Source organism: Vidua macroura, chromosome 21 (genome assembly GCF_024509145.1).
Source record: "Vidua macroura isolate BioBank_ID:100142 chromosome 21, ASM2450914v1, whole genome shotgun sequence".
Taxonomy (NCBI): domain Eukaryota; kingdom Metazoa; phylum Chordata; class Aves; order Passeriformes; family Viduidae; genus Vidua; species Vidua macroura.
The window spans coordinates 195,731-207,966 of NC_071591.1; the positions used below are offsets into that span (position 1 = coordinate 195,731).

At 37.3% G+C, this 12,236-nt stretch overlaps 1 protein-coding gene across 5 annotated transcripts in view; it reads right to left on the reverse strand.

The window, feature by feature from the left end:
• Window positions 1-97: 97 nt before the first annotated feature.
• Window positions 98-12,236, reverse strand: part of RALGPS1 (Ral GEF with PH domain and SH3 binding motif 1) — a 78,601-nt gene continuing 66,462 nt past the window's right edge. For 2 of the 5 annotated variants that reach the window (XM_053996512.1, XM_053996511.1), the window contains 9 exons: window positions 9,967-10,093; window positions 9,273-9,424; window positions 8,021-8,072; window positions 7,666-7,746; window positions 5,439-5,544; window positions 4,956-5,048; window positions 4,676-4,781; window positions 3,197-3,288; window positions 98-2,808 (listed from right to left, as the gene is read on the reverse strand). In XM_053996512.1, the coding sequence (XP_053852487.1) occupies window positions 2,779-2,808; window positions 3,197-3,288; window positions 4,676-4,781; window positions 4,956-5,048; window positions 5,439-5,544; window positions 7,666-7,746; window positions 8,021-8,072; window positions 9,273-9,424; window positions 9,967-10,093 (839 nt within the window). In that variant the 3' untranslated portion in view covers window positions 98-2,778. Of the gene's footprint in view, window positions 2,809-3,196; window positions 3,289-3,892; window positions 4,024-4,675; window positions 4,782-4,955; window positions 5,049-5,438; window positions 5,545-7,171; window positions 7,225-7,665; window positions 7,747-8,020; window positions 8,073-9,272; window positions 9,425-9,966; window positions 10,094-12,236 lie in introns of those variants that run through there. The other 3 variants (XR_008440271.1, XM_053996513.1, XM_053996514.1) reach the window with 3 other exon arrangements.

A 12,236-nucleotide genomic window follows, 5' to 3' on the forward strand; every position in this document is an offset into this window, starting at 1 on the left:
TCTTTTTCAGAATATTTTATTGTCAACAGCATACGTACCCTGCACATTTTTAAACTTACAACCAAATGCTATTACTGTTGTAGTAAACAAACTTTCTTTACATTAAAGTATTTAATTAGCAAAACAATCATTATTATCAATGTAACAAACTGAAAAATGCAGCAACTCGATACAAGACTGAGGTAACAAAATACTTTGCCAAAAACCTAGATTCCAACACCGGAGTACTTACAGGTGAGACAGTTCACAAGAATTATAGAAAGAATCCTTTACACAAATGGCATGCAGTGGACTGCTGAAAAACACAGCCAAAAATAGTGCAACAGTTTCCACACAAAACAAACCAAAATGTTGAAATTGTTTAACATTATAGTGTGACAAGTCAGTCTCACTTTGAAAACTAGTTTCTTTGCCTCATTTTAGTGCTATTTGGAAAAACATGCATTTTGGCACTGAATTACATAAAAAAATGTACATTTAATAAACGAATAATATTACCTATAGTTAATATATCTTCACAATTCTGAAAATGGTAATTATGACATAATGTTTACTTTTACATAACTATTGTAGTTGTTCTCTTTGATGGAGGAAAACTTGTATGGTTTGTGATATTTTTTTGTGAAAATGCTGTAACAATCAGTAGTGATAGGCAACCTATTGTATTTCAATAGCAGCTTTCAATTACCCGTTGAAGTACCTGGTAATAGCAGGTACCAGGTAAATGGCATCATAACACCTCTAATCAGCAGCTACGAACTGTTTAATACTTAAAGACTAATTTAAAATTGGTTTAAGATGTTTTACTAGTATTCTTTCACTGCTGTCATTATTCTTTCACTGCCATCAATCCGAATTTCTCAATACTCTGCAGCAATTTCACAATTGTGCTATACAGAAAAGATGTTTAATGTCATTGATGACTAATCACAAAAATCCAGAATGCAGAATAATTCAGACTATATCATAGCCTAACAGCCTGAAGTCATTTATTGCTGACAGGATGTTACCACATTCAAAAGCTTCTATACCATCTCTAATGGCATTCGATGCTCTGCCCTTGCAGATAACCATGTTTTTCCTAGTTCAAAGTTGTCTTAAGTTAACAAAGAAAGAAAAAAACAATATATTTTTAATTACCACTTTTCTCACACAGTTCCTCAGTTATCAAATAAATTTTGTCAACTTTACATACGCTTTCCCATGTCCCAGGATCTAAACGCAGTTCTCATCAGGAACTGTTTTTCTTGAAGACCTGGTATGTATTAGGCTTTCAGGATTGTAACGTGAACTCTTAAAAGAAGAGTAAATTTACTTTTGACCTACATTTAACAATACAGATGTTTTTTTCTTCTTGTTGTTAGAGAAGTTTCAAAATTAACATGTAGAAAATCATGGAAGTCCACACAATACATACTGCTAATGCCAGGGAGCTTGTTCTAGAAGAGGTTCTGTTCACTTAAACTGACTTTAATGGTGTTCCTGGTTTGTAAGTTAGAGGCTGAGTTGCCAATTCCTCCTCTACACAATCTTAGGAAAGTCAGAAGAGGTTTTCTGGTGATTGGTGAAGTCTGAATAATGATGCTGTACGGCAAAAGAGTTTCAAAAAGAAAAAGTGATGAATGTAACATATGAACAGAAAACGATTCTGACTGCAGGAGTGCCAGGGTACAGCAGGAATACAGCACAGAGAGAGCTCCTTCGGAGGAGAAGGCCCAGTTACACTTCTTCTTTTTGTTCATTTATTCTCTGGATATTGATGTGGAGACTTTGTACTTGCTCCACTGTTAGACAGTCTTTCACTGCCACCATGATTTTATAATAGCAGTACCATCTACCAGTACTAATGTCCTGAAGTCACAACACATACTGGAATTGAGTGGAGCCAAAAGTTGTCCACAGAAGGACAGAACAGAAACAATGATATGGATTTATTCTGAGAAGCCAGGGCCATGTGATACATAACACCTGATTACCTGCTTCCTTGTGCTAAAGGATTTGAAATTAACAACGTTCAGACTGAACCAAAACACCAAATTTATAAGCAACTATGCCATTGGTAAAAGAATGAAAGACAAACTTCTGCACAACATAAACAACCTTAAATCTACTACCAGTGTATTCCTGAGCAAAATAACTGAATGAAAACCAACTGTCCTATGCCAAAATACATTTTTCCCAAATAGCTCAAATATGAACAGCATATTGTCCAGAGATTTGATAAAAAATTTGAGGCAGCCACATTGCCAAGCAACTCAGTGCACTTAGATTATAAAAATGTTGTTCCACAATTTTCTATTCTAATTGACACTTTGGAGCAAGTTAACACTGTCAATCATTCTGTGCATTAGAAAGAATTGAAACCCAACATGGGCCAAATATTCTTCAGTCACACAAAGCAGCTTAACAATAAAAAGAACCATTTGAAAAAGAACAGGCAGAAGATATAGTGCTCAGTTTGCGGCCAAATATCAGTTCATGCAGTCTCTGACCACAAATAGCTGAGGGCTCTAGAATCCTGCAGGAGTCAGGATGAATCTTCTGTCCATGTAACTTGTCTGCTTTCATTCAGTGCATGAGACTTTATCTGGTCCTAGGGATAACATTCACTTTCTGCTTTTAAAAGCTGTGTCAGAATCACTTTCAAGTTACATAGGAAAGTGCTGAAATATCTGTGGCTGGCTCATGTCAGGAAAACCATTCTCCTCTTCCTCCTTAGAGAACAATAACCTGTTTCTTCAGTTTGGCACTTGAAGTCACACCAGGTAGGAGAGGAAATTATTCGAATGACATTAGATTAGCAGGTACCTGGAAGAGATTGTAAATTACTCATAGAATCATTACATTTGGGAAAGATCTCTAAGATCATTGAGTCCATCCTAGTATGGTTGCTTTCATTTTCCATGAGACAGTTCCTTCTAAAGAAGAGATGAAGCAACTGAGAACAAAGGTTATATGCTCTTAAGGTAACCAAACCAATAGCCAGACCTGCATAAAACCTCATTTGATGGGAATTCTCTAATTTTAAATAATCTTTCTTTCTCCTATTGAAAAAAATTGATCAATGTACAGAATGAGGAATTATGTCTGTCCTCACAGGAATGTGTGTGCACACAGATTGAAAGAGGTAACTTTTCTAGTAAGGATTTTCTGGAAAATAGGAAAAAGTGGGTAGAAATAGTTTTCACAACCTTACCTGAGGCTTGTTGCTTTTGCACGCGTCATCCAGATGTTTATGCCATAATATTGCATGAAACCTTGAACCAGTCTGAAACTTGTAAACATTGCCTACAAAAAAAAGAAAATGCAAGACTCAGAATTCACAGACAGACATGTAGTTTCAAAGGACTCTGATTTCTGTGCAGAAGCCAAAGTCCTGAAGTAAACTCTTAAATTAATATGCACCTCAAATGCTCAAACATGATGCTGCTAATATAAAAGAGCCCATGTGAGGCATGTTACCCAGCAATTCTTGGGTGAAGCAAGTATGAGAACATATGTGGCCTCATAGGCAGAAATGCTGCATTACAGCCACAGAAAAGACCAGGGAGGTCGGTGTGCGGCAAGAAAATAACGCTTAGTGATAAGAGAACAAAGCCCGCTTGGTTAAGAAGAACAAGAACTATTTAGCCAAGTAAGGAGAGATGTAACAAAGTTTCTAAAATGTAACAGGCAGCAAAACTTCAGTAGTTGGCAGAAAAAACTGTTATACAAGCACTTAATTTAAAGAAAAAATGCTGACGTGAATACTAGGAATGTGATCCCTTATATTATTGGTTAGCAGATGCATGAACAGTTACAGTATTGGCTATCCAGGCGTGTGATATTCTAATCTGATAGTGAAAATATTATAAAAGCTATATACACTTTTAATAAATGTTTCTGGTTATACCACAACTGGGGACTTCATACGCCGCAGGTCAGATCTAATTTAATCCTGGCTTTCTTCTCATCAAGGCTTCTGTTAAAGTTTTTCATATTTGTAAACTTAGTTTTCTTCAATGTCCTACTGCAAATTGTTTCCTGCAATCAAATATTTTGTGCATTTTAGTTAACACCCAGATGATGCACTTTACAGGGTAGATGGGACTCCATATCCAGCACCAAAGCTGAAAACATGGAAACTGAAGAAAGCCTCAAGAACCTGTAAGCAGCCACTCAAAGTGCAAAATAATTTCAGGAGTTTTCTTATCTTTTGAAGTTTTTCAAGTTTAATCAAGGGAAATAAGTTATGGCACTGCAAAATTCGTTATTAAAAAGTAATAATTACTTTGCAGACTTATTTTGGTAAATGGTTTGATATTTTAATTGGTCTCAGTGTAAGTCATGATTTGATACTGACTGATTTTAAGGAAGCTATTCAGAGACTTGGAGATCAATGCATACGTGGATGTGCTGCAATCTCATATTAGCTGAGGAATTTCTGCAAAACTTACAGTAACTGTCAAAATAAAGGAATCTCTCTGCAGGCAGCACAGAAGCACCACAGCATATTGTAGAAATATGTTCCATTCAATTTGTAACCTCCCTTGAAAATTCTGTATTGAAGTTCTCCCTCTTCAGTCTTTTATGAGTGCCACTGCAAGTTCTGTAATCTACAAGCTCATTAATATATATTAATCTACTTCCTGTCACAGAAATGTAATGCAGACATTGTCCATCTTGCAATATCTACCTTTGTCAGGGTTATTTAGCTGGAAAATATCAGGATGCTCTGGGTCATCAGGCAGTGCCACCATCCAGCCTACAATGGAGACCTTTTTCCCAGGTGTAGATTTATACTGGAAAAGACAGACAAGTCAGTCATAGCTGAGACTGTAGCAGAGATTAACTTTTGACTGTAGAAGTTGTGCAGAAATATGGCTTAGCCTGGAACAGAAAGTACACTTTGGATGCCCTTCCAGATCTACTTATGAGTATTCAATTTTTGGTTTTAGAATAAATTTAAAGCTCACATGTTTTCTTTCAGTGCCTCTTAAAGCTTTTGCTCCAAAGTACAGAAGAGTTGATCCTGAAAGCATGACCCAGTATCTAGTCCATGAGGAGAGCTGAATGAAAAAGGAAAAAAAATTAGGAAAAACTGCATATCTCTGACATTTCAAAAATTTATTCACAGGCAAGTCCAAGTGCTACCAAAGTTAATTTCAGAAGCAAGAAATAGAGATAAAGCATGTCTCCTGGTGTAAATCAACCCACAACTGCTTCACTCCTGCTCTGCTGGCACAGCTAGAAATGTGACTTGCAAACTGCTGTATATCAAATGACACACAAAGGTTACAACCTTGTTGTAACCTGGTTATAACTTTGATCAGAAAATCAGAATTGATAAAACCATTGTTTCCTGTGGTATCAAGCTGCAGGTTTAATATAATCCTGAAAATTAAACCAGCCAGTAATGAATTAGGATCATAGGAATAATTATAATTAGAATCACTTACAGTAGGTTTCTTGCCTTCTTTGAGCAGTGTTTTTCTTCTTAAAGGCCCTTCCATGGTAATGACTCCTGTGGAACCACCTGCTGTGCAGCTGCATGCACCTGTTGGACTGGAGAGACAAAGCATTCCTCTATGTATTTGAGCAGACAAATAAGGATGATAAGTAAGCAATATAATTTAGCTCTAAATATATCTATCCTGCACTGCTTTACGTATATTGTATAATCTGAAATGTGACTCTAGAATATGTGTTTTCCTAACCTAGCTATCAAATAGGAACCAAGATCTTTCAAAAAGGTTCTATTCTGGGGGCTTAGACATGAAAAAATAAAACAGAATAAATACTGGAAACCAAAGTCAAAGTGAAAACAGGCAATTTTTTTTGATTCTGGTAAATTACAGAAATTACCTGAATTTCTGGAAATTTTTGGCTTACAATTTTATAAGAGCTCTTTTTTACAAGAGCTCCCACAAATGTTATTTTAAATTAAATGAAAATATCTTGCCTAATTGGAAAAGAATTGGGAAAATGATATTAAAAAATAAATTAAATCATTATTAGTAATTACTAAAAATAAATTCAATAATTTATTTACAAAGAATAGAATAGTTTTTCCTTTTCCAGGATGAACATAAAACTTCCCACATACAAAGTGAGAAAGAGATACAACTCACAGAACCCAAGTATAAACAAAGTTAGAAATGCAAACAGCCATCAATAAAGCCACAACCAAATGTTGATTGGTAGGTTATCTGCTGCTAACGTCTCTTCATTGCCACGTGATCACAACCCTGATGTTCTTATGTGGACCAATAGGATTTATCAGCACCAACTAAATCATGTCTAATAATGAATACAAGGAAAAGGACAGGTATGATCTACCTTGCAGTTGTGAAAGGACCACATTTCTGTCTACAAATGAATCTGAACTCATGCTGGTGCCAAGTGCTATGCACAACCATGTCCAGGGAAGGACAGCCCTTCCAACTGCCAGGTGCATCTTTTTCCATTGCATGCACCTGCCTGGTCTCTGCTAATGTTCATTCTTGCCAATTCTGTATTTGACAGAGGTACTAGAAGGTTTCAGAAAAGGAAGAATGACCACAAGCATTAGAATTACTTGACGGTGGATAAATGTAAGAAACGTATTTTAGGGAGTAACTCTTCATTGTGGATTTAATAGGCTTTTCACATTTTAATCTTTGTACATTTTATATTTCTAGCTTTTGTATGTTTTTGAAACAGGTCTACCATGGTCATGTTAAGAAAGTATTTTCCAGGAGCAGCTGCAATAGCTGAAATACTGTTCCAAAATTTATTTATGAATTTATAAAGTATGCATTTTTATTTTTGTCTAACCTCTAACTTGTACTGTTGTCAGATGTTACTGGCACAAGTAAGGCAGCTGTAATTTATACATTATATCAATACTTCTACAGTAGCTGAAGCAAACTAATTTAAACAAAATAAAATCTTACCGGATTTAAACTGCAACTAAATCACAGTATTTGCAGAATACTGATTCAGGGCCCTATTTTCTTAACTGTTCAAACATATGTCTTCATTTGCCAGCATCACAGAATCTATCAGGTTCAGGTCAGGTATACATGCAAGGAATTACTTTTATCCCTCAAACGATATCAAATTTTCAGTGTCACCTGTTTTAGGTCTGTAAACGGATTACCTGCTTCTAGAAAGTCCATTTCTTAGTGACTAGCAACATTGTGAGCACCTGCTACATTTGGCTTGTGGATGTTCCCTCTCTTACTTGAGGTCCAAGGTCATACCCTTTTAATGAACAAAATCAACACACCACACAGACACGGACAGATATTATCGGTAGCTGTCTGGTAAATCAGGAAATAGATTCTGGGAAAGGGTCAAGAAGGTATCCTTCTAACATCATCATGTGTAAGGGAGTCAAAGATGGCCTTCATGACAAACTGCTTCCATAAAGGTTTCATAAAACCCTAAGTAAAGCCTAGTTTTCTGCAAAACGGAAGCCAGACATCATTAGTTAAATCAACAGCTAAACTGAATTTCATCTGAATGGGCCATAACCCTGCTTTACCATTAACGGGAGTTCTTACAAGCAGGAGGGGGAGACTTCGTAAATTATTATGGTCATACAAGGCTATTTGGACACAAAATACATTACACTGGAAAAGCGTAAAGACCCAAATTGAAGTTTAGCACCATACAATGAAAGAGGCAGAGCCTGAACTGTACCTGTAGACACAGCTTCGACTCCGAGGAGAATTCCGGATTGGTACCCTCCAGTTAGGCCCCAGTGTGGCATATAAACGACCCCTGTTTGTGAATGCAAATATCTGATGAGGGATATTCTAGTTTGAGACTTCAGCAGTTAGGGTTTGGTAAACATGACAGAGAAAGTTCACAATCTTTTCAGGTCCAATACCTTTACGGTGCTTTATTTCAAAATGTTTGCCATTTTTTCCCTAACTAATCAATAATTTGATAAAAATAACTATTGATTTAGAGCTTACCTATGTTAGGGATCATTTGTGAATTTCTTAGCTAAGTCTGTAGAGTGCTCAGTGAGTGTACATGAAGACTAACTCACCTTTCAAGCCCTGACGGCAGCTCCTCACTAAATTCTGAGCTTTCACTGCTATCTAGAAAGAGAGTAGTACAGAGAAGGAGTAAGAAAACCACCCATGGGAAAATACAAAGCCAATGTATGTGGATCACCAGAATACCTTTTGTATAGTACCGTGGACACTGCTTACTCAAATCATGTTTTGAAGAAGTGTTTAGAGTTCAGGGTAAAATCTCTAGTTGGAAGAGGCTTACATGAGCCTCTCCATTTATAGTATTTCACTCTTAACTCATGTTATTGCTGTGTTTTAATACCATTATTTAATTTTCATCATGCTTTTACTTCAGAAGCTGAGCATTTCAGGTACATAAAACCCAGCTCCTTTGTAAGACAATATTTCTACCACAATATCCATAAGTCAACTGAAGTTATTAGATATGGTATCATGTTTTATTTTCAAGAAGCAAACACACCTCTAATAGAGGATATGTGAGCTGTATGCTGCTGCTAGGAGTTATTAAAAAAAAATATATATATGATGGTATTCATAGCTAAAGTTCCTATCTCTCCTTGAAGGCCATCACCCATTTGTCCCTCCTTTTCTGGCACAACTATTTAGTTCACAGTTTTAATTTGCCCAGGACTGATCTGCTCAGTTTTAACACAGTGAGCTGTTCCTGTATTTTCAGAAGTGCAAAGATCATTTCAGTGTCTAACTCTTGGCCAAGTAATGTGCTATCTTTCACAGTCAATTTCTTATTCTAGAAATTGCCTGAGTGTCTTAAAATGTGGCTTTCTCTTGCTTAGAACACAGATCCTTGATCACTTTTTTGATATTATAATAATTGTTTTATTAATTATAATACCATAATGTGTTCATTTTACGTTTCTTTGTAAGTCTTAGAGAGTACTGCCAAACAATTCTCCCATCTTCTAAAACATATAGTTAAAATTAAAGCTTTCTTTGTGTAAAGGTAGATTTAAAAATATATATCCACTTTCGCCCTGGTAAAAGCTGACAAACACTTTGTGTCACACACCGAGCATCTACAAAACCAATCTTCCTTCATGCCACTTTTACCAAAAGCATCAGTGGATAATCGAGGAAAGCTGATGTAACATCGACCAAGTAGCAGCTCTGATCTACTTTCATCCATGAAAACAATCAGTCTTTGCAAGGGAGCTAATGTTCTTCCTAATTCTCTGCTTTCAGCTATCTGTGAGTCTGCAGCGCCCTGGGGACAGGAGCAGGGTGTCACTGCCCAGCAGACGGTACCTATGGAGAGGCCGTTGGCCAGGCGCGTGCCGGGCGTGTGGCCCCGCGCCGGGCTGTGACACTCCAGGACGCTGTCATCCAGCAGGTGCCGTGGCCGCTCCGTCGGGAAGGTGGCGCTTTTGCTCTCTACGACGCTCAACTGACACATCATACTGGAACATGGAAGAAGAGAAAAAATGAAACCCCCCTCATGTCATCTAACAGCAACCCTTGGCTCATATTATTTTCACTCAGCCTCTGCCTCATCAGCAGGTTATTAAGGAGCAGACAATTATATGCTACCATGTACTGTACATATGCTCCTTTACTACCAAAATGAGTTTCAGATTTTACTTCTCTTTGTCAGTAACAATTATTAAATTTCCGCAGCTGGGAAGTTGTAAATGTTTTAACTCCTCCATACAAAACCTGAACATCCTTGGTGGCAGCAAAAGCAAAAACCCAGAAAAAGGAGACACAGACCAAAGTGGATAAGCAGCTTTCAAGTATTGCCAGTGCCTGGCACTAGCAGAGAATAGAGTCAGCAAAAATAACGAATGTGCCATGAGAAAACCTAGAGAATACATAGTAGAGCCTGAAACACTCTTGCAATACAAGAAATGGAAAGGACAAATACTAGCATGTTCTTTGCTGCTATCTTAATTTTTTGTGACACATGTAACTGCCTGAGCATGAGACAGCTGGGATTACACACTTGTTTCCTAGGCTGTGACTCTTCCGGTGCCTTGGTACAGGAGGTGTAGGTAGACTTGCTGCTACTGAGGCATCAGGACATGTGGGTCTCCTGCTGAATTTCATAATTGCTGACACGTCAGATGGACCTAAAAAACAGAGATTATTTAACACTGGACTGATGCAAATCCCAGGAATTTCATTGGCTGGTGTGTTTAGGAACTGATTAAAATTAATTTTTACAGATAACCAAAAGGCACCATTTCTGAAGCACTGTTTCTTGCCCATTAGGGTTAAACCATCCATTTTTGTTATAAATTCATTTCCATAATCTTGAACTCCCTGGAATAATTTTTAAAATAGTTTTGCTCATACTTTTAACAATGAACTACAAAAACTCCTGGCATCCTTACAACAGCTGGATGTGCCAAAGTGTAATATGCAGAGCCATAAAGTCGGTTTGTACTTCAGGTGTGAATAGGAATGTTCACACATGTTTTGAATTTTGTTCTCAGCTTCATTTTGAATAAACTGTAAACTATCTGCTCATACTGAGTCACTGCTTGAGTAAGAAAAACCAAGGGCTTTTCATAGACCTGATGGACATGCATTACTTCTCAAACATCTACGAGCTCTAGAGATGTCTCACTGCAATCATTCTTCCTCTCAATTTACAGATTTTATGAGGCCTCACAGAAAACATGGACAAACTAGTTTTGTTCCAGCTCCTTGATGCTGTTCACAAAAGGCAGGCACTGACATTTGCAATACAGTGGAAAAGACGGACTATCATCATTCTCAGTAAATGCCAGGCTCTTCTTGGCTTCACAGCAAACAGCTGAGATTTCACTTTTCAACACTTAGTTATGGCAATGGTGCTTGTGATGTAAGTGAGAACAGTGGTCATGAAAGTCGCCATCTGCCCCATATCTTTCTCCTTGGGACAGTCCAGGTACTAGCAGAACAGACTTTCCTCTACATTACAAAAATTACTTCTTGGAGGTTTCAGCAACCTCAGCTTAGTCAGCTTCTGGACTTTTACCAAAACCCATCCATTAAGAAGTTGACACAAGAAGAAACTTTGTGATGTGAAAAGCCATATACAATCATCATCAAAAGTGTACAATCATTACAAAAGTGTCTGGCATCAAATAAGTAATAAACTGAAACAGAAAAAAAAAAAAAAAAACCAACCTCAAAACCAATCCAAAACACCAACATTCCATGGCACAGTTTGACAACGGGTTGTGAACATGAACTTTTAACAGAAAAGGTTCTCAGAGACAAGACTTCCCAGGGAAATGGTCGTGGCACCAAGACTGTCAGAGTACAATGTGAGTCTGGTTATATCACCACACTCTTAGTGATATAATTTAGTTTTATGTAGCCCTGCAAGGAGCAGGAAGTTGGACTCAATGATCCTTACAGGTCTCTCCTTACTTGAGACATTCTGTTTCTATTTGTTATACAGGCTGCTCTCTCTACCCTGAAGCACCCTGAAGGAAGATATCAACTTCTGCCTTGAACTAAGCATTCATGAGACACAAGAATAAATAGGAGAACCAGTAATAAGTTTGTCCCAGTAAGAGGCAAAAAAAAAAAAAAAAACCAAATAAATGCAAGATGCTTTCCTGCCCATACTCACTCTGCAATATAGACTTATATCAAGTTGTAGGAAAAAAAGAAATTAATTCCAAATTATTTGTATTCTTATTTCCCCATAGCCCAGACTCTGGAATTTCACTGTGAAATTGGATTGTAACTAAGAAAAATTGCAAAGGGTTTTCTCTAGCAGTAAGGGGAAAGATTTAATCCACAGAGCGTTCTGCCCATTTGAGCAAACAGTTCATTATGCTGCTTAATTAATAATGGAGTCCCAAGACAAGCAAAAAAACATATAACTTTATAACTTCTTTTAGCAATACAGAAAGGAGGGACAAGTTTGTTAGAGGAACCTTCAGTAGTATTATTCATCAGACCATCAATTTAGTAGGAGAACAAAGACAAAACAGTTTTTAAGCATGTTTTCTTCCTCATTCATATATACCATCAGGACAGCATTTTTGCCTGCCTGTCTTTGCTACCATTACACAACTGCGAATTTGTGAAACACAGCAGTCATAGCATCAGTCACTGGCACATGCAGCTTCAGAGAAGGTCTTATACCTAATGGACACATGCAGTTTTTAAAAATGCACTTTCAGTCATTACTTCATCCAGAGATTCACCTAGAGATGCACATCTGGGATGCTGGAGAGAGCCCAGTACAACATTCTTGCTGCACATACAACT